Source organism: Triticum dicoccoides, chromosome 3A (assembly GCF_002162155.2).
Source record: "Triticum dicoccoides isolate Atlit2015 ecotype Zavitan chromosome 3A, WEW_v2.0, whole genome shotgun sequence".
Classification (NCBI taxonomy): domain Eukaryota; kingdom Viridiplantae; phylum Streptophyta; class Magnoliopsida; order Poales; family Poaceae; genus Triticum; species Triticum dicoccoides.
This window is the reverse complement of record NC_041384.1, coordinates 632676920-632698361: the sequence shown is the minus strand read 5'-3', so window position 1 is coordinate 632698361 and position 21442 is coordinate 632676920. Positions and strand designations below refer to the sequence as shown.

The window sequence follows — 21442 nt, the reverse complement described above, 5'->3', positions numbered from 1 at the left end:
CCTCCCAAGCCGAATCCGATGGTTCCACCCGTTGACCGCCTCCGCCATCGGAGGCCGCGCCGCGCCACCCCCAGCCCCTTCCCCCTATAGATACCGCCCCGCCTGATCGCTCCGGCCAAATGGCGGTCGGCGGCGACGACGACATGGAGAGGGACTTCGCCGCCAGGCTGCGCCTCGCGCCCTCCAACCCCTCCTCAGCCTCCGCTTCCGCCTCAGCCTCCCCCACGGCGGCCTCCCCTACTGCGGGCGGGGGCGGGATCGCCTTCCGCGCGCCGCAGGAGCAGTTCACCGCCGCCGACTTCGAGCTCGGCAAGATCTACGGCGTCGGCTCCTACTCCAAGGTAGTTAGTGGTGGCACACCATCGTGTTGGCGTCGTCGTTGTTTAATTAACCAGTGGACGGACGGTTCCCTCCTTGTTTTTACCCCATGGCTTGGTGGCCGCGTGGGGAACGGGATCGTGGGAATTGCCGTTGCTGAGGCCGCTTTGTTTTTGCGTCAGGTGGTCAGGGCCAGGAAGAAGGACACGGGCAACGTCTACGCGCTCAAGATCATGGACAAGAAGTTCATCACCAAGGAGAACAAGATCTCCTACGTCAAGATGGAGCGCATCGTGCTCGACCAGCTCGATCACCCGGGCGTCATCAGGCTCTTCTTCACCTTCCAGGACACATACTCCCTCTGTCAGCACTGCCTCTCTTTCTTTCTTTGAATTACAGTAGTTAATTAGCAACTGGGCACTTTTATTTTACTGAAGTCCTAGTTGCATTTTGGATGCTTACATTGGCTGAACACGGCATTTCTTTGTCTGTCCAGACATGGCACTGGAGTCGTGCGAAGGCGGGGAGTTGTTCGACCAAATCGTACGGGTTAGTATCATCAACCTGCTCACAATGTGGCTAGTTCCTCTTCTATACTTGCTTCTTATTCTTGGGTTTTGCTTGCAGAAAGGCCGCCTGTCTGAGGACGAGGCACGGTTTTATGCCGCTGAAATTGTTGACATTCTGGAGTATTTGCATAGTGTAGGCCTAATTCATCGGGATGTGAAGGTTTGTTCATTGTACATGAGATTCATGTTTGTCTTTGAGTTAATGCCATCAGCAACAATGACTTACTCACATTGTTTGATCTCCCAGCCAGAAAATTTACTCCTTACTTCTGATGGACACATCAAGATTGCTGATTTTGGTAGCGTGAAGCCTACTGTGGACACTCCAATCAAAGTCCTCCCAAATTCAACTAGTAAGATAAACATACGCAGAGCTGGATTCTCTTAGTGTTTGGTGATGTAAAGCTCTTAATGTTCTGCTTTCCTTACACTTACCGTGCAGATGAGAGGGCCTGCACATTTGTTGGAACAGCTGCATATGTACCACCAGAGGTCCTGAACTCTGCCCCAGCAACTTTTGGGTAAGTGAATAACTTCATCTGTTGATGCCCTTGACAATCCTTGCTTTCTTGGTACAATTCTACTTTTGTGATATTTACAGTACTGCATTCTTTGATGTGATTTTATGTTTTGACTCTGAGTGATGTATTCAATCGCATTATTAAGCACCAGCACTGTGCATTTATTGGCTACGTCCGAAAGCTTATCTTGCTAGAAAACATATCTTGTAGACGACTTCCCTAGCTATCAGTGTTGTCATGCTTCTGGACTTTAGGTTACTAGCAGAAGTTGAAAAATTCATGTTATAACATCAAAGACTTCAAGATGATGGTACACAAAATAACAGTCGGTACAAATTGTGCTAGCTGAAATGCATTTCTGGTATCTGTCTGTCCCATCAGCATAGTATTGTGTACTATGTCTTGTCAGTTCAACATTTGTATCAGAAAGTCACCTTTTCTGAGTATGCATAAGATGGTAAGTGTTGTATTCTATTTTTGAAGACATTAGATTCTTCTTTTCTTAACTGAAGACATTAGATTCTTGATGCATTATTTAGCTGTTACGAAAGAATAACTTAAGTTCATTGCATCAACGAAAAACCACCTTCCATGATGTATCTCTAACCCTAGTTTGCTGCCAGTTGCGAAGATGTTAAGCTTCTAAAGAACTGTGTTTTTTTTTTGTGGTGTTACAAGCAGTGATTTATACACGTTTTTCTGATGGGTTTCTATGTTTTCTTGGCAGAAATGACTTGTGGGCATTGGGGTGCACGTTGTTTCAAATGCTTTCCGGCTCTTCGCCATTTAAGGATGCCAGTGAGTGGTTGATTTTCCAGCGAATTATTGCAAGGGATCTCAGATTTCCTGAGTTCTTTTCGGATGAAGCAAGAGATCTCATTGACAAGTTGCTGGTATACAATTATACAGATTACTTCTTGCATTTTTTTTTGTTTTTGGTCATAAGTTATATATGGTTCTTAAAAAAATGCTACCAGCATAAAAACAACTCTTGTCCTAGTTCTGATCATTTCATGGTTTATCAGATACAGTAATATTCTAAATACATAATGAAATTGCATAGTCCCCACTCCAGCCAAAAGAGAAGCTGCATCCTTAGATCTCTGAGTCAAATTTCCAACGAGTAGGGCCTGCTTAAACTCTTCATTCTGCAGGATGTTGATCCAACCAAACGACCAGGTGCAGGACCTGATGGTTATGCTTCCTTGAAGAAGCATCCTTTCTTCAGAGGTATTGACTGGAAAAATATAAGGAAGACGCGTGCACCAAAGCCCACTGTGGAGGCAAATGTATGCTATCTTACATATGTCAGTGTAATCACTTAACTCTACTCTTTATCATTCTGATGATCTCCCTATTCAGGCAAATGAGGATGAGGATAATCAAGATTCAGATTGGTTGTCACACATGGGAAGTGCACATGCCAACCAAAATGTCCCTGTTGGGAATAATGGTGCTGCGTCATCTTCTGAAGTACGGTCCCATGTATCTAAATTAGCTTCCATCGACTCCTTCGACTCTAGATGGTAAATACAGACTATCACAACATTTTATTATACTTACAGGAGAGAAAAGAAAAATGAAAACGGGGGGAAACGGTCGACTACATGCTCACAATTTTTCCACAAGTGAGAGGTGATTCATGTCAGTGCATATTGCTTTAACAATGTGGCAGGCAGGATTTCCTGGAGCCAGGTGAATCTGTAGTGTTGATATCTAAGCTGAAGAAGATTAATAAGCTATCAAATAAGAAGGTCCAGCTGATCCTCACCAACAAACCTCAGTTGATCTGTGTTGACCCTGCGAAGATGGTGACCAAGGGGAATATTAGTTGGTCTGATGATCCAAGTGAACTCAATGTACAAGTAGCCAACTCCTCGCATTTTAGGATCTCCACGGTATTCCTCTTTGCTGCTACTGCTCCTTAGTATTATCCTAGTAGCTGTTCTATTTTGTTACGCCTAACTGAGTTCTCTTACAGCCAAAAAAGGTGTTTGTATTTGAGGATGCAAAACAGCGTGCCTGGCAATGGAAGAATGCAATTGAAGACCTCCAGCACTGCCAAAAGAACTGATTTTCAATTGAAATCAAGATACCAAAACGGGTGATGTTAAGCACTCTGAGCACACCTTAGTCATGTTTTTCACTTGGAGGAACACATGGGGGTTTCTCGCTCCTGCTCTCCTCACGTGCCTGGGAAGGAAATCACTTGTGGCATGTTGATCGATGTCCCCCGCCTACCTCCCTAAACAGTTTTGTTTGTTTGTTAGTTGCTGCAGCAGATAGCATCAGAGTGATTGAAATGTTGGCCCTCCGGAACAGTTAACAAAAGAAATCCATGAGATGATCGATTTGTATTGTTGTATTTGTATCATCGAATCACCTTAACAATGTTGCCATAGCTTAATTATATTCTCTTGCGTCCTCTGTTTTAGTGCTTAAACACCGTGAAATGGTTTTTGTGCCGTTGTTATGCTTTGCGGAGGTTGTGAGTACTGAGTAGTGTGTCCATATCTCGTGCTGTACACTTGTACTACTACATTATGTGTTTGGCCATTTCCATGATGCAGAGCTGATCTGCTACCATCATCTGGGTAACAATGGAGATCGAAAACAGGCAATTTAACATTCCTCCTCCATATATATGCCAACAAATCATTTCTGCTAATTTTCAGTAGTACTAGCAAACTTCCTTTGATACTTGTCATGATTGTTACACTGAACATTCTCTACATCATTGTACCAAAACTGAATAATCTTTTTTCTTTTCGACATAAGCCTTTGCAAAGTGCAGGTAAGCAGAGAAGGCCAAGGCACCGAGGGCAGCCAGAAGCCAGAATCAAGATGGCCCCTGTTGAGGTTGTTGGAGAACCAGCTCCCCCCATTGCTGCTGGTCACCCTGTCAATGGCGTACACAAGGAAGCTACTGATGCACAGAGCTACGCCCAGGCTCCGGAGGGAGTCCGGCACCTGGTCGTAGAAGAACTCCAGCAGGCCAACATACGCAAACACGCTGGTCAAGCCTGCCAGGAGGAACTGGGGAACCACCCACAGCAAGCTCATAGGAACAACGGCATCAGGCTCATCCAGGATGCCATGATCTGCTGCTATCCCGAGCCTCTTCATCTCCACCAGCGCGGCGACGATCATCGCGACGATCGAAATCGCCAGCCCGGCGCCGATCCTCTGCAGCATTGTGATGCCATGAGGGTTCCCCGTGTGCTTTCTAGCCAGCGGGACGAGGATCCGGTCGTAGATCGGCAGGAAGATCATGACCGCGACATGGCTCAGGTTCTGCATGGCGGCGGCTGGCACCACCAGGCTGCCTACTCTCCTGTCGAGCGTGCTCGCCTGCTTGGTGAAGAAAGTAGGCCACTGTGCGTAGACGACGGCGTAGATCAGGCATGCCGACCATATCGGGAACAATCTGAGCAGCGATGCCGCTTCATGAGGGGAACCTGCATTGCCGGTGCTCCCCTTGGGTGGCAATGACGAGCTATCGAGCAATGGCCGTGAGTCGTCGGATAATCTGCGTGCCAATGGACCAAGTGATCGAGCAAGGTTCAGTTTCAGAAGAATGGACTGAATCGAAGCTGAGAAATCAAGAGTTTGATTACTTGGAGGAGCGCCATGATGAATGCCAGGATCGAACCGTGGCGACAAGCGGTTCGCCGAGCCGCGCAAGCAGGCCGCCATTCCTCGCCGGAGGGTAGAAGCGGTAGGTCTTGGTTCCGAGCAAGAAGACAGCGAGGGCGAGCGCCATGGCGACGCCCGGGATCCCGAACCCGAGCTGCCAGCTAACGCTGTCCTGGACGTAGTTCAGGGCCGGGACGGTGACGGTGACGCTGCCGTCCGTGACGAAGAAGAACCAGTTGAAGAAGGAGCCCCTGGCGGCGAGCTCCTCGGGGTCGTTCTCGTCGAACTGCTCGGCGCTGAACGCCTGCACGCACGGCTTCTGCCCGCCGTAGGCGAAGGCGACGAGGTAGAGCGAGACGTAGAAGAAGGCCACCTGGGCCGCGGACGGGCTCGCCGTCGCCGAGGATGCCACGTGTGGCGTGCCCTCGCCGCCGTGCACCGACGACGAGATGGTCAGCATGGCTAGCCCCTGGAAAGCACACAGTTCAAGGGAGAAGTCCAACTGGTTTCTTGGGAATACGGGGTTTTGTTCCTCTGCGAAATTCGCCTACCAGGATGTAGAGGAGGGAGGCGTAGAGGATGGTGCGGTACCGGCCGATGCAGGAGTCGGCCAGGGCGGCGCCGAGCAGCGGCAGCATCATGGCCACGCCTGACCACGCGTTGACGGCCGCGGCGGCGGCCGCCGTCGGCTGCCCGAGCGGGCCGGTCAGGTAGGTGATGAGGTTCCCGGAGATGCCGGCGAAGGCGAACTGCTCCGCGACCTCCACCCCTGCGTTGCCGCGAATTCAGTTTCGACCGTCACCAGCTCACCAGCTCCTGCACGTTTGCGATTTGCCTCGTGTCGTATCGTACGTACCGATGACGAAGAGCGCGGCTGGCCACCGGCCGGAAGAGCACCGCGAGACCGGGCGGCCGCGGTGGTCAACGGCGGCCACCGGCTCCGCTCCCGCCGATGCCATCACGTCTTCTTCTCCGCTGCCGATGCTCGTCCTCCTCCGTTTGGAGCCCGACGCCGAGGCCAAGGGCAACTAAACTAGACTACCGATAACAGTAGTAAAAGGTCAATGCAGCAGGAGCTGAGATGCTCTCCAATGCTGCCATGGCCTGAAGCGCCATGTGCAACTCGGCATCTACATGTGGTGGAGCTGGTCGTCGTCAGGTCTTAGTTTTCGCCACCATTTTCTGTTTATCTATTAGCATGTTGGGCGAGAAACAAAATCGTGGTTGCGGTGACGGGGGTTGTAAACTACGACTTGCTTCTCAGTTTCGATGCGAGCGAGTCTTGTCATTTGGTTTTCCATTTCGTGGAGACAACGACTTTGCACCGACAGAACTCCATCGAGATTCCTATTCTGAAGTGTCAAGCAAAACTCTGAAAATTTCCCACATGTACGTATACATGGAGTAGACCGCATGTCTGTCAACCTTCATTAGAAAATGCCTTACCATGTGAGCTGCACACAAAAATACAAACTTGTGAAATGAGTAAATTCAAATCGACGTATTGGCTTATTTCTAGTTGCCTAGATCATATCTATACATGTACATGTCAAATATTTGCCATAATCTTTTGACACTTTAAAACATTTCCTTTTCCGCAAAAAAAAAGTATTCATGTGCTATGCTAAGTTTAGAACTCTGGATACAACAGGCATTCTGGGGATTTGGAAGAGTAAAATGCATTGGTGATCACTGTACTTGTGTCGATAGCTTACTTTACTCGTTGTCCTTAAGAATACGGTCACTATATACGAGTACTGGTGATTATACGATCACTGTCTTACCGTGCTCGGTATTGTCTACTTTGATCGGCCAAACTGCCTACGTGGCCAGCTCAGCTTTGTTGGAAGCTTGGAGTAAACCCTATCTGGGGTTATCGAATCCGTTCATCGGAGAGACCATGGCTTTGCGTGATGGAGTTATCTTTGCTAACCTGCGCGGTTTCTCACATGTGATCATGGAAACAGACTGCCTGAAGATAGTTAATCTCTAGAACACTCGTCATAACAGTCTTTTTGTTATGGCTTCTTTACTTTTAGAAATTGGAGAGCTAGCTTTCTCTTTTTCTTCTTTCCTTGTTCAACATGTAAACATATCAGCCAATGTACCTGCCCACCTTTGTGCTAAACATGCAAGCACACCGGTGGTCACCGACAGTTGGACTGGTTCGAGACCATCCTTCCTACTCACCAGCCTTTTGGCGGATGATGCTAGGAGTACCTTTGTTGAATAAAGCTCTCGGATTAGATTGCAAAAAAAAAAAATGCAACCAAGTCATCTCACTTCTCTCTACGTATGCGGGCTCTACCAGTCAATGAGTGGAAATGAGAAATTAATAGGCAAAATAAATTGTGCGAGAACTCATTACCTGATTCGTGCTACTAACAAAGAGACGTGTGAGATGTGTTGTGTACGAGCTCCAATTTCTCGTTGTCGGCAACCACGGCAACACACAACCTCATGTTTTTGTAGGGGTACACAATAATAATGCTAAACATACAAAGAATTACACGCAATTACACACTGACTAAGATTTTTTTTATCTACTAACCAATCACAAACTTGCCCTCTCCCTGATTTTCAGGGAGGGTGGGCCGCCTCCCCACCTATTGACCAATCAAATTAACTCTCTTTGTAAAACCTTGTAACTCGTTTGTATGTGTAGCATTACTCGAGTACACACGGACTCACGTGCTGCTGACGCTCGACCATGGGGCCCAGGTGCGGAGCCAAGGGGGCGAGCGCCCCCCCCCCCACCCACCCCACCCCCCACCCCCCGAGACACTAAGTCCAGTTAGCGGGCGGCCCATTTGTTTTTCTGTTCATTTTTTCGCGTTTCCAACTGGGATTTCAATGTTTTCTGTTTTTTATTTTCTTCATTCTTTCTTTTTTCAAATTGCACGGATTTTTTTTAAATTGATGATCTTTTTTCAGTCTTTGTGAAAGTTTTTGGAATCAAAGAACTTTTTTAAAAAAATTGGTGCACTTTTTCCAATATGATGATCTGTTTTCATTTTTTGACTTTTTTTCCAAAATTGATGATTCCTTTTCAAATTCAATGATTTTTCCCCCAACTTAATGAACTTTCTCTTCAACATAGATGAACCTTTCTCAAATTCTCTGTGTTTTTTCAAACTCATTTTTTTCAATTCATAAAAAAAAACAAAATCCGTGAACATTTTTTAAGAAGACTCCTGCAATGGATTCCCCCTCCGACAGAGCTCCATAACGGGCCTCCAGATTGGATCTTCGCGAAATAGAGACTAGCGACGGCGATAAAATTCTTCCTGAGGTATGACGAATGGTTTCGGGATTTACATGATTTAGTGACGGTGGAATTGGACTAAGGTGGTTCAGGGGGCCCCCGCAGACCGCATAACTGGGTTTAATAGTAGAGAGATTGGACTTTGTTTATCCTATTGGTGAAGCATAACTGCATAACTAGGTTTGCATGAAAAAAATTATCAGGCACGCTTTCGACACTAACATGAACATGTGCACAAGAAATCAGAATTTTCAAAAATTATCTGAACTTCGTACTGGTACATTATGTTCACATATTTTCCACATATTTACATCAAGTCAGCGTGGCCATTTCTTTTGAAAACCATTGTAAATGCGGGGCTGTTCTATGGTCACGCCATCCTCGTCCGTGTAGCTTTGAATCTGGAAGCGACGCGAAATATCATTTTGCTAATTTCCCGTGGCAAGCTTCCTTCCCTACCTGCCATGATTGTCCATGAAAATTGCGCTGAAGGCTCTGTAGATACCATCGCATCACTGTACTGAAGCTGAACTGTTCCTTTTCTTGCCGACATAAACCCTTGCAAAGTGCAGGTAAGCAGAGAAGCCCAAGGCACTGAGCGCGGCCAGGAGCCAGAAGAAGTAGTCGAGGTGCCCCCTGTTGAGGTTGTTTGAGAACCAGCTCCCCCCATTGCTGCTGGTCACCCTGTCAATGGCGTACACGAGGAAGCTGCTGATGAAGCAGCCAGCCCCGGCGATGCTCATGCACAGAGCGATGCCCAGGCTGCGGAGGGAGTCCGGCACCTGGTCGTAGAAGAACTCCTGCAGGCCGACGAACGCGAACACGCCGGACAGCCCGGCCAGGAGGAACTGAGGAACCACCCACAGCAGGCTCATGGGGATGGGAACTTGAGGCTCGTCCAGCAGGCCGTGGTCGGCTGCGATCCTGAGCCTCTTGGTCTCCACCAGCGCGGCGACGATCATGGCGGCGATCGAGATCGCCAGCCCGACGCCGATCCTCTGCAGGACGGTGATGCCACGAGGGTTCCCTGTGCGTTTTCTAGCGAGCGGGACGAGGATCCGGTCGTAGATCGGGAGGAAGATGAGCACTGCGGCGTGGCTCAGGTTTTGCATGGCGGCGGCCGGTACGAGCAGGCTGCCGATCCTCCTGTCCAGCGTGCTCGCCTGCTTGGTGAACAGCGTCGACCACTGCGACAGGACGACGGCGTAGATCAGGCAGGTCGACCATATCGGGAACAGCTTGAGCAGCGACGTGGCTTCGTGAGGGAAATCTTTGGCGTTATCCTTGGATGCCGATGGAGCATCGGCAAGCAATGGCAGTGAGTCATCATCGGGTAATCTGCGTGGATGCCAAACGAGCGAGTGAACATTCAGTTTCTCAGATGAATTCGCTCAACTGAAGTGTTCTGAACTTCTGATGGATAGAAAGAAAAAGGTTGATTACTTGGAATTGGAACACCATGACGAGCGCCAGGATTTAGCCCTCGAGACGAGCAGTTCGCCGAGATGCGCGAGCAGGCCGCCGTTCCTCTCCGGTGGGTAGAAGCGGTAGGTGCTGGTTCCGAGCAAGAAGACGGAGAGAGCGAGCGCCATGGCGGCGCACGGGATGCCGAATCCGAACTGCCAGCTTACGCTCTCCTGGACGTAGTTCAAGGCCGAGATGGTGATGGTGTTGCCGCCGCTTGTGGCGAAGCACCACCAGTTGAAGAAGGAGCCCCTGGACGCGAGCTCCTCGGGGTCACTCTCGTCGAACTGGTCCGCGCTGAACGCCTGCACGCAGGGCTTCTGGCCGCCGTAGGCGATTGCGACGAGGTAGAGGGAGAGGTAGAAGAAGACCACTTGGATAGCGGACGGGCCTGCCGAGCACTCGGCTGAGTCCGGCGTGCCCGCGCATGCCGCTGGTGGCGCCGACGAGACGGTGAGCATGGCCAGTCCCTGGGAACAATCAGAAAAAAAGCAATGAACTCTCTTCTATGGAAGGACTGGGGAAGCAAATTCTTGTGAAATTGTTCGGTAGGAAGAAGCTAGTGCCGGCGCGGCTAGACGTACGTACCAGGATGTAGAGGCCGGAGGCGTAGACGATGGTGCGGTACCGGCCGAGCCAGGAGTCGGCCACGGCGGCGCCGAGCAGCGGCAGCAGCATGGCCACGCCCGCCCACACGTTGACGGCGGCCGCAGCCGACCCCGTCGACTGCCCGAGCGGGCCTGTCAGGTAGGTGATGAGGTTGCTGGAGATGCCGGCGAACGCGAACCGCTCCGCGACCTCCACCCCTGCGTTCAATTCCGACCGTCATCAACGCGTAGGCATGCGCGCAAAACCTCTCTGCAAACGAGGAGGGGGCTGCAGTTTGCTCCGTGGCGTACCGACGACGAAGAGCGCGGCCGGCCACCGACCGGAGGAGCGCCGCGACACCGGGCGGCCGCGGTGGTCGACGGCGGCCACCACCTCCGCTCCTGCCAATGCCATCCTCGTTCCGCCCAGCTGCTCTGCCAGTGAAAGTGTAGCTTTATCCCAGCTTTGTTTCCCTGACTGGTGTCGTAATAACAAATTTTTGGTTGAGTGTGACGAAGGCTGGAGAGAGATGGCTGTGGTTTTTTGCATGTGTTTCAAACTTTCCGATGGTGCGATGTGCCAACTGCTCATTTCTTTGTTAATTGTTCTGCTCCCTGCCGAATCTCTTCTCTTGAGATTGTATATGTTTCCCGGCTTGTGGTTGCACGACTTTGTTCTAGTGTTGTTTGTGCTTTTGCAAAGTCCAGATACAATATGAGCGGGGAGTCTGAACCAAGGACAGGGCGCTTGACAGGTTACCAACCAGAATGCTATAAAACTGAAGGGTGACATCGGATTTTGGACAGATAATACTCATACCGTATTATAGCATCTCCAACAGAAGCCCAAAAAAACAGCGCGCTAAAATAATTTTACAGCGTCATTTTAGTAATTTTAGCACGCCGTGGCCGATTCAGTCCAGCATAGGCACAAAAATATAGCGCGTAACGGACAACGCGCAACAGTCCAGCAGACGCACTAAAAAATAAAGCACCACACATATATCTACAACAAACAGGTCCCTAAACATTTACAAATAAATCCATCTAATCAAAATAAAAACACAATTGGGTCCCCAGTGGTTGGAGCAAGCTAGCTTGCTGATCTTGCAAATCATCTTCCGTCGGGCACCGCACGCGAGCTAGCTTGTTGTGAATCACAAATGCTAGCTAGCTAGCTTCCCTTAATCGTTGGAGCAAGCTAGCAGAAGGGCAACGGCGGCTCCCGGCCGGCACGCGCTCCCGGCCAGCGAACTCGAGGCGGCGAGTAGAAGGGCAGCGTCGGCTCCGTCCCGTGCTAGGACGAGCAGAGACGAGAACGCATAGGAGTGGCCGCGGCCGGCGGCGGCGCGCTGCAGCCCCTGCAGCGGCGAGCTCGAGGCGGGACGAGCAGAGGAAGCGGAGCAGTTCGTCTTCGCGCTTTAAATTGTCCAGCGCGCTGTACGCCGCGCATCAAATATCCCGCGTGCGATGCAGAAATTCCCAGCGTGCTGGATGGATTTTACACCGTGCTGGTTTTTGCAGCGTCTGTTGGAGATGCTCCGCGCGCTAAATTGACGTTTTTTCCAGCGCGGGCTACTTTTAGTGTCTCTCTTGAAGATGCTCTTAGAGCATCTACAACTGGACTTTGCAAATCCAGCCCTTTAAACGCCCGCGGACGTGATCGGGCACATCCGCGGAGAGTGACCGGCCACGCGTCAAATTAGCCACTCTGCATCTGAGTCTCTCATATTTCGACCCCTGGATTTATACAAAGCATGCAAAAGAAATTCTACGTACTACCCTAGCTAATCTTCGTCGTCAGAGATGTCCACGACGATGGCGCGGGACGCCAGCTGGACGGGCGGGAAGGAGGGCTCCGGCTCATCCTCCTCCTACTCGACCTCATCCATGTAGGCGAGCATCTCCGCCTCCTCTATGGCCTTCATCTCCTGCCGCCGACGGTGTCTAGCCTCCGCAGCCGACTCCGAGCGGAGGGAATCGAGGATGGTCTGCTGCTCCGCATGCAGATCCGCGTCGCCAGCGTCCCCCGCATCCTCCTCCTCCTCGACGTCGTCCTCCACCTCCTCCTCCTCCTCCAACTCCTTCTCCAGATCCATTGCATCTGGAGGTAGCCCCGCGGCGACCTGGGCTTCGCGCCTTGTCCAGATCTGCTCAAGGAGTTCGAGCCGGCGCTCCGGCCTTAGAAATGGCTCGCTCCTGACCCGGCGACGTGGGGGCATGGCTACTAGGCGGGCGGGAGGAGTGGAAAGTGGCGGCGACGGCGGACAGACGGAGGAAAATATGGATGGTAGGACCACGCGGCGACACTGGTCCGGAGGAAACGAGTTTCGGACCGCCGGGTTTCCTCTGGACCGGTGTTTCCTTCGAGTGCCCCATATTTGGGTTGGATATGAGGGGTGCCGGTCATCTCGGATGTTTGAGGCCTGTTTAGAAAAATTGTGACCGGTCAGTGACCAAGCAGCCCGCCCAAACGTATGAGACGGGTTTGAGGCGTCCGGATGTAGATACTCTTATATTACATATTTTTTTTATAAATCCAAAGCGGGACAGGTGCGGTATGGATGGGAAAACAAATACTAAATACATTAAAAAAAGGAGATATGGTATAGAAACAAAGCGACAACGGACGGGAAGCGGACAAAAAGCATTCGGGCAATTCAAGAAAAAGAACCACGTCTCAACACGATTAGATCATGATGACGCGCGTTGTCGTGCTGTCTATTTATTCAATAAATGGTTTAGAAAATTATGAACATTTGAAGCATAAAACACCGAAGATAAGATGTATATGGAAGAAATGAAAATAAAAAGTTTAGTGCTTTGATATTTTTAAATAGTTGCCATGATTTTTTTAAATTACTACAACGTCATGCCTTGTAGTTTGAATGTAAATGGTACTACAAGTCGGTGCATATATGGAGTGGCCGGATTTGAAAGGGTAACATTAAATCAGGCTCAATATATCATAATCCGTTCATAACGCCTTTATAAGACAATGCAGACATAAAGCAGCGAGATTGTTTGGAATGCATTCAAGTTGTTCGTCCCGTGCCATGGAGATTCCTGCAAGATGACTGTGTTACTTCAAGAGGAGTTGTTTAATAGAGGAAGATGACGGCAATGCTGAAAATAAGTTGGTATGGCCGTTATTAAAAAGAACTATTAGGCTATCGAACGTCAAGCGACTGATATAAAACTTTCAGCAACTTGAGCAGATCAGCCATGTTGTTCCCTATCTTCCTCGAAAGAGAGCAGAAATTGGTTTGATACCAATAGTGCAGTTGAGTATGAACTCCTCTTTTCCCTGTGATTCGCCTCTCTTGGATCAAGATTAGTACATTTGAACAAAAGGACATGGCGGAGGATCATATGCTAATCAAAATCGCTTTAAGTTCAGAGACACAATCAATTTTAAACTGAATGTCTACCTTCAGTATGTGGATTCATTGATTTTTCCATCAAAGTAGTTACATAATCTCCGGCATTGCTTTGGCTCAATAAATGGTTGTGCATCGCTTGATGCAGATACCGGAGGTAATCCTCCTTTTTAATTTTTTTTGCTTCGTCTCAACTATTTAAAACAAGTGGAAGGCGTCTATTGAAAACATTGGCTATATCAAATTTGGATAGTTGCCCATTGAAAAAGCATACAAGGAACCTTTAGTGATAAAATACGTTACTAGACTAGAGGAATGATAAAAGCCTTTCTAGCACATAAATGAAATAATTGATTAACTTCGACTCAAACCTCATACTATCAAGCAATGTTATCATCTAAAGTTATCTCTAACCCAAGGAGCCTTGTAGTGATGAAAAACTAGAAACAACAAACATTTTTTTCCAGCTATATTCTTACAACCTCCTATATTTAGTGTAATTAATTAATTAGTTTTATTACCTTTTGGCTGACTTTGTGTGGCTCGCCGTTCCCTGACTCGCTGGGCTGAACTAGGATAATCTTTTTTGAATTTTAAGTAGGATAAAATTAATATGGAGCAAGACAACTCCAGGTCACCTTTGTGAACATTGATTTGGATGATGAAAGCTCTCCAGTACCAGCCGAAAATCCAAAAAAAACATTCAACAATTGAATTTCTCAACATACATTAGCTTGGAACAAAACACCCTTAGAGCAACTCCAACGGGGCGACCCATTTCGTTCGCCCTCGCCCGTTTGGGTCGGCGCGGACAAAAGTGGCGGCCCAACGCGCCGACCCAAACGGACGCGCGTCCGTTTTTTGTCCGCGGGCGACCCATTCCAGGCTCATTTTTGAGCCGGATTTGCGACCATTTTCCCTCATTTTCCCCAAAAACGCTCCCGCCAGTGCGCGCCCCCGCCCCCCAACCAACTATGGAGGACGCCATCGACCTCGACCTCGACGCTGCCGCCGGCCTCGCCTCCCTCGCCTCGTCCGGCGTCGTCGCCCCCTCTGGGAAAGGCAAGCCTCGTGCGGCGCGCAAAACCGCCGCGGCGACCAAGCCGAAGAAGGCGCTGACGCACGAACAGCGGGCAAGGGAGTCGGCCAAGAGGAAGGGCCGGAGGCACGCCGCGGACGCGAGGATGAGGCCGCCGCGCAGCACGAATTCACCAACGCCCGCGTCGCTGCTGCAATGAGGGAGGCGCTTTACATGCTTGGGGTAAACCCTAGCCAGCACAACCTCGTCCAAGCCGCTGTCGCCGCGGCCAGCACCGGCTCGTCGGTGTTTCCTCGGATGGTGATGCCCGACTCACCCCGCGCATCGGCTTGCAACCCGGTCCCCGGCTTCCACGTCTACCCGCAGGCCTCCCACCTCTCCGGGGAGCGCTCACCCGACGTGAGCGTGGTCGCACCTTCCACGCTCGCGCCCATTGACCTTAACGCCACCCCGGTGGTCGGTGGCTCGTCGTCCGGCGGCAGGAGGAAACGCGCGCGACAGACGCCGACCGGCGGTCTCCCGGACGCCCGCAACCTGTTCGAGGAAATGCTGTCCGCCGTCTATGGCGTCGAGGGCCATCTTTTTGTATGCCGGCAGGTGTGCCGGCATGACCACAGGAGCCGCGATGGCGTGGTCGAACTCCAAGTCCCATCATTTATTGTGTGCTGGCATGTGGGCCGGCCGGCTGGCGAGTGCGCCAGCATGAACCGTGGTATTTTCTGAAGCCGGCATTGTATGTCGGTGCTGGCATGGTGATGTCTACTACACAACCTTCTTCTTGTAGACGTTGTTGGGCCTCCAAGTGCAGAGGTTTGTAGGACAGTAGCAAATTTCCCTCAAGTGGATGACCTAAGGTTTATCAATCTGTAGGAGGCGTAGGATGAAGATGGTCTCTCTCAAGCAACCCTGCAACCAAATAACAAAGTGTCTCTTGTGTCCCCAACACACCCAATATAATGGTAAATTGTATAGGTGCACTAGTTCGGCGAATAGATGGTGAAACAAGTGGTATATGGATAGTAGATAATGGTTTTTGTAATCTGAAAATATAAAAACAGCAAGGTAACTAATGATAAAAGTGAGCGTAAACGGTATTGCAATGATAGTAAACAAGGCCTAGGGTTCAACTTTCACTAGTGCAAGTCCTCTCAACAATAATAACATAATTGGATCACATAACTATCCCTCAACATGCAACAAAGAGTCACTCCAAAGTCACTAATAGCGGAGAACGAACGAAGAGATTATGGTAGGGTACGAAACCACCTCAAAGTTATTCTTTCCAATCAATCCGTTGGGCTATTCCTATAAGTGTCACAAACAGCCCTAGAGTTCGTACTAGAATAACACCTTAAGACACAAATCAACCAAAACCCTAATGTCACCTAGATACTCCAATGTCACCTCAAGTATTCATGGGTATGATTATACGATATGCATCACACAATCTCAGATTCATCTATTCAACCAACACATAGGACCTCAAAGAGTACCTCAAAGTTTCTACCGGAGAATCACGACGAAAACGTGTGCTAACCCCTATGCATAGGTTCATGGGAGGAACCCGCAAGTTGATCACCAAAACATACATCGAGTGAATCACGTGATATCCCATTGTCACCACAGATATCCACAGCAAGACATACATCAAGTGTTCCCAAATCTTTAAAGACTCAATCCGATAATATAACTTCAAAGGGGAAATTCAATCCATTACAAGAGAGTAGAGGGGGGAAGAAACATCATAGGATCCAAATATAATAGCAAAGCTCGCGATACATCAAGATCGTATCACCTCAAGAACACGAGAGAGAGATCGAACACATAGCTACTGGTACATACTGATGTCTACTACACAACCTTCTTCTTGTAGACGTTGTTGGGCCTCCAAGTGCAGAGGTTTGTAGGACAGTAGCAAATTTCCCTCAAGTGGATGACATAAGGTTTACCAATCCGTAGGAGGCGTAGGATGAAGATGGTCTCTCTCAAGCAACCCTGCAACCAAATAACAAAGAGTCTCTAGTGTCCCCAACACACCCAATACAATGGTAAATTGTATAGGTGCACTAGTTCGGTGAAGAGATGGTGATAGAAGTGCAATATGGATAGTAGATAATAGTTTTTGTAATCTGAAATAATAAAAACAGCAAGGTAGCAAGTGATAAAAGTGAGCGTAAACGGTATTGCAATGATAGTAAACAAGGCCTAGGGTTCATACTTTCGCTAGTGTAAGTTCCCTCAACAATACTAACATAATTGGATCACATAACTATCCCTCAACATGCAACAAAGAGTCACTCCAAAGTCACTAATAGCGGAGAACGAACGAAGAGATTATGATAGGGTACGAAACCACCTCAAAGTTATTCTTTCCAATCAATCCGTTGGGCTATTCCTATAAGTGTCACAAACAGCCCTAGAGTTCGTACTAGAATAACACCTTAAGATACAAATCAACCAAAACCCTAGTGTCACCTAGATACTCCAATGTCACCTCAAGTATTCATGGGTATGATTATACGATATGCATCACACAATCTCAGATTCATCTATTCAACCAACACATAGGACCTCAAAGAGTACCCCAAAGTTTCTACCGGAGAATCACGACGAAAACGTGTGCTAACCCCTATGCATAGGTTCATGGGCGGAACCCGCAAGTTGATCACCAAAACATACATCGAGTGAATCACGTGATATCCCATTGTCACCACAGATATCCACAGCAAGACATACATCAAGTGTTCCCAAATCTTTAAAGACTCAATCCGATAATATAACTTCAAAGGGGAAATTCAATCCATTACAAGAGAGTAGAGGGGGAAGAAACATCATAGGATCCAAATATAATAGCAAAGCTCGCGATACATCAAGATCGTATCACCTCAAGAACACGAGAGAGAGAGATCAAACCCATAGCTACTGGTACATACTGATGTCTACTACACAACCTTCTTCTTGTAGACGTTGTTGGGCCTCCAAGTGCAAAGGTTTGTAGGACAGTAGCAAATTTCCCTCAAGTGGATGACCTAAGGTTTACCAATCCGTAGGAGGCGTAGGATGAAGATGGTCTCTCTCAAGCAACCCTGCAACCAAATAACAAAGAGTCTCTAGTGTCCCCAACACACCTAATACAATGGTAAATTGTATAGGTGCACTAGTTCGGTGAAGAGATGGTGATACAAGTGCATATGGATAGTAGATAATAGTTTTTGTAATCTAAAATAATAAAAACAGCAAGGTAGCAAGTGATAAAAGTGAGCGTAAACGATATTGCAATGATAGTAAACAAGGCCTAGGGTTCATACTTTCGCTAGTGTAAGTTCCCTCAACAATACTAACATAATTGGATCACATAACTATCCCTCAACATGCAACAAAGAGTCACTCCAAAGTCACTAATAGCGGAGAACGAACAAAGAGATTATGATAGGGTACGAAACCACCTCAAAGTTATTCTTTCCAATCAATCCGTTGGGCTATTCCTATAAGTGTCACAAACAGCCCTAGAGTTCGTACTAGAATAACACCTTAAGATACCAATCAACCAAAACCCTAATGTCACCTAGATACTCCAATGTCACCTCAAGTATCTGTGGGTATGATTATACGATATGCATCACACAATCTCAGATTCATCTATTCAACCAACACAAAGGACCTCAAAGAGTGCCCCAAAGTTTCTACCGGAGAATCACGACGAAAACGTGTGCCAACCCCTATGCATAGGTTCATGAACCCGCAAGTTGGTCACCAAAACATACATCAAGTGGCACGCGGTATCCCATTGTCACCACAGATATCCACGGCAAGACATACATCAAGTGTTCTCAAATCTTTAAAGACTCAATCCGATAAGATAACTTCAAAGGGGAAACTCAATTCATTACAAGAGAGTAGAGGGGGGAAGAAACATCATAGGATCCAAATATAATAGCAAAGCTCGCGATACATCAAGATCGTATCATCTCAAGAACACTAGAGAGAGAGAGATCAAACACATAGCTACGGGTACATACCCTCAGCCCCAAGGGAGAACTACTCCCTCCTCGTCATGGAGAGCACCGGGATGATGAAGATGGCCACCGGTGAGGGTTCCCCCTTCGGCAGGATGCCGGAACAGGGTCCCGATTGACTTTTGGTGGCTACGGAGGCTTCTGGCGGCGGAACTGCCGATCTATCTTGTGTTTTGGAAGTTTTAGGTCACGTAGGTATATATGGGTGCAGGAGGTGTTGGGGAACGTTGCAGAAAAAAAAAATTCCTACGGTTTCACCAAGATCCATCTAGGAGTTCATCTAGCAACGAGTGATCGGATTGCATCTACATACCTTTGTAGATCACACGCGGAAGCGTTCAAAGAACGGGGATGAGGAAGGCGTACTCGACGTGATCCAAATCACCGGAGATCCTAGTGCCAAATGGACGGCACCTCCGCGTTCAACACACGTACGGTCAGCGTAACGTCTCCTTCTTCTTGATCCAGCAAGGGGGAAGGAGAGGTTGAGGGAGATGGCTCCAGCAGCAGCACGACGGCGTGGTGTTGATGGAGCTGCAGTACTCCGGCAGGGCTTCGCCAAGCACTATGGAGGAGGAGGAGGTGTTGGAGAGGGAGAGGGAGGCACCCAAGATCAAGGTAAGAAGTCCTCCATCTCCCCACTATATATAGGAGGGCCAAGGGGGGGCGCCGGCCCTAGGAGATCTAATCTCCTAGGGGGGTGCGGCCAAGGGGAGGAATCCCTCCTCCCCAAGGCACCTAGGAGGTGCCTTCCCCTCCTAGGACTCTTAATTTAGGGTTTCCCCCCACCCTAGGCGCATGGGCCCTAGGGGGAAGTGGCGCCCCAGCCCACTTTGGGCTGGATCCCTTCCCACTTCAGTCCATGGGGCCCTCCGGGATAGGTGGCCCCACCCGGTGGACCCCCGGGACCCTTCCGGTGGTCCCGGTACAATACCGGTGACCCCGAAACTTGTCTCGATGCCCAAAATAGCACTTCCTATATATAATTCTTTACCTCCGGACCATTCCGGAACTCCTCGTGACGTCCGGGATCTCATTCGGGACTCTGAAAAACATTCGGGTTACTGCATATACATATCCCTACAACCCTAGCATCACCGAACCTTAAGTGTGTAGACCCTACGGGTTCGGGAGACATGTAGACATGACCGAGATGCTCTCCGGTCAATAACCAACAGCGGGATCTGGATACCCATGTTGGCTCCCACATGCTTCTCGATGATCTCATCGGATGAACCACGATGTCGAGGATTCAAGCAACCCCGTATACAATTCCCTTTGTCAATCGGTATGTTACTTGCCCGAGATCTGATCGTCGGTATCCCAATACCTCGTTCAATCTCGTTACCGGCAAGTCACTTTACTCGTACCGTAATGCATGATTCCGTGACCAAACACTTGGTCACTTTGAGCTCATTATGATGATGCATTACCGAGTGGGCCCAGTGATACCTCTCCGTCATATGGAGTGACAAATCCCAGTCTTGATCCGTGTCAACCCAACAGACACTTTCGAAGATACCCGTAGTATACCTTTATAGTCACCCAGTTGCGTTGTGACGTTTGGCACACCCAAAGCACTCCTACGGTATCCGGGAGTTACACGATCTCATGGTCTAAGGAAAAGATACTTGACATTGGAAAACTCTAGCAAACGAACTATACGATCTTATGCTATGTTTAGGATTGGATCTTGTCCATCACATCATTCTCCTAATGATGTGATCTCGTTATCAATGACATCCAATGTCCATAGTCAGGAAACCATGACTATCTGTTGATCAACAAGCTAGTCAACTAGAGGCTTACTAGGGACATGTTGGTGTCTATTATTCACACATGTATTATGATTTCCAGATAACACAATTATAGCATGAATAAAGACAATTATCATGAACAAGGAAATATAATAATAATGCTTTTATTATTGCCTCTAGGGCATATTTCCAACAGTCTCCCACTTGCACTAGAGTCAATAATCTAGTTACATTGTGATGAATCGAACACCCATGGAATTCTGGTGTTGATCATGTTTTGCTCTAGGGAGAGGTTTAGTCAACGGATCTGCTACATTCAGGTCCGTGTGTACTTTACAAATATCTATGTCTCCATCTTGAACATATTCACGAATGGAGTTGAAGCGACACTTGATGTGCCTTGTCTTCTTGTGAAACCTGGGCTCCTTGGCAAGTGCAATAGCTCCAGTGTTGTCACAGAAGAGCTTGATCGGCCCCGGCGCATTGGGTATGACTCCTAGGTCGGTGATGAACTCCTTCACCCAAATTGCTTCATGCGCTGCCTCCGAGGCCGCCATGTATTCCGCTTCACATGTAGATCCCGCCACGACGCTCTGCTTGCAACTGCACCAGCTTACTGCCCCACCATTCAAAATATACACGTATCCGGTTTGTGACTTAGAGTCATCCAGATCTGTGTCGAAGCTAGCGTCGACGTAACCCTTTACGATGAGCTCTTCGTCACCTCCATAAACGAGAAACATTTCCTTAGTCCTTTTCAGGTACTTCAGGATATTCTTGACCGCTGGCCAGTGTTCCTTGCCGGGATTACTTTGGTACCTTCCTACCAAACTTACGGCAAGGTTTACATCAGGTCTGGTACACAGCATGACATACATAATAGAACATAT

General features: G+C 48.7%; 2 protein-coding genes and 1 pseudogene across 3 annotated transcripts; 1 reads left to right on the top strand and 2 right to left on the bottom strand.

The window, feature by feature from the left end:
- The first annotated feature begins 6 nt into the window (after positions 1-6).
- Positions 7-3835, top strand: LOC119269755 (3-phosphoinositide-dependent protein kinase 1-like). 2 transcript variants are annotated; one of them, XM_037551670.1, is made up of 11 exons: positions 7-341; positions 501-681; positions 815-867; positions 946-1047; positions 1135-1240; positions 1330-1408; positions 2136-2301; positions 2563-2697; positions 2771-2934; positions 3084-3306; positions 3390-3835. In XM_037551670.1, the coding sequence occupies exons 1-11, from the start codon at positions 120-122 to the stop codon at positions 3480-3482; spliced, it is 1524 nt and encodes a 507-aa protein (XP_037407567.1). In that variant the 5' UTR covers positions 7-119; the 3' UTR covers positions 3483-3835. The 2 variants fall into 2 exon arrangements, with proteins under 2 accessions (XP_037407567.1, XP_037407568.1); XM_037551671.1 differs by lacking the exon at positions 3390-3835 and having other exon boundaries at positions 2771-2881; positions 2974-3226.
- Positions 3836-3849: 14 nt separating this feature from the next.
- On the bottom strand, positions 3850-6193 carry LOC119269754 (annotated as a pseudogene).
- A 2347-nt stretch (positions 6194-8540) lies between these two features.
- Positions 8541-10792, bottom strand: LOC119272390 (protein NRT1/ PTR FAMILY 5.10-like). Its single transcript, XM_037553890.1, has 4 exons — positions 10673-10792; positions 10362-10579; positions 9753-10243; positions 8541-9647 (listed from the first exon to the last, which is right to left on the bottom strand). The coding sequence occupies exons 1-4, from the start codon at positions 10773-10775 to the stop codon at positions 8822-8824; spliced, it is 1638 nt and encodes a 545-aa protein (XP_037409787.1). The 5' UTR covers positions 10776-10792; the 3' UTR covers positions 8541-8821.
- Positions 10793-21442: the final 10650 nt, after the last annotated feature.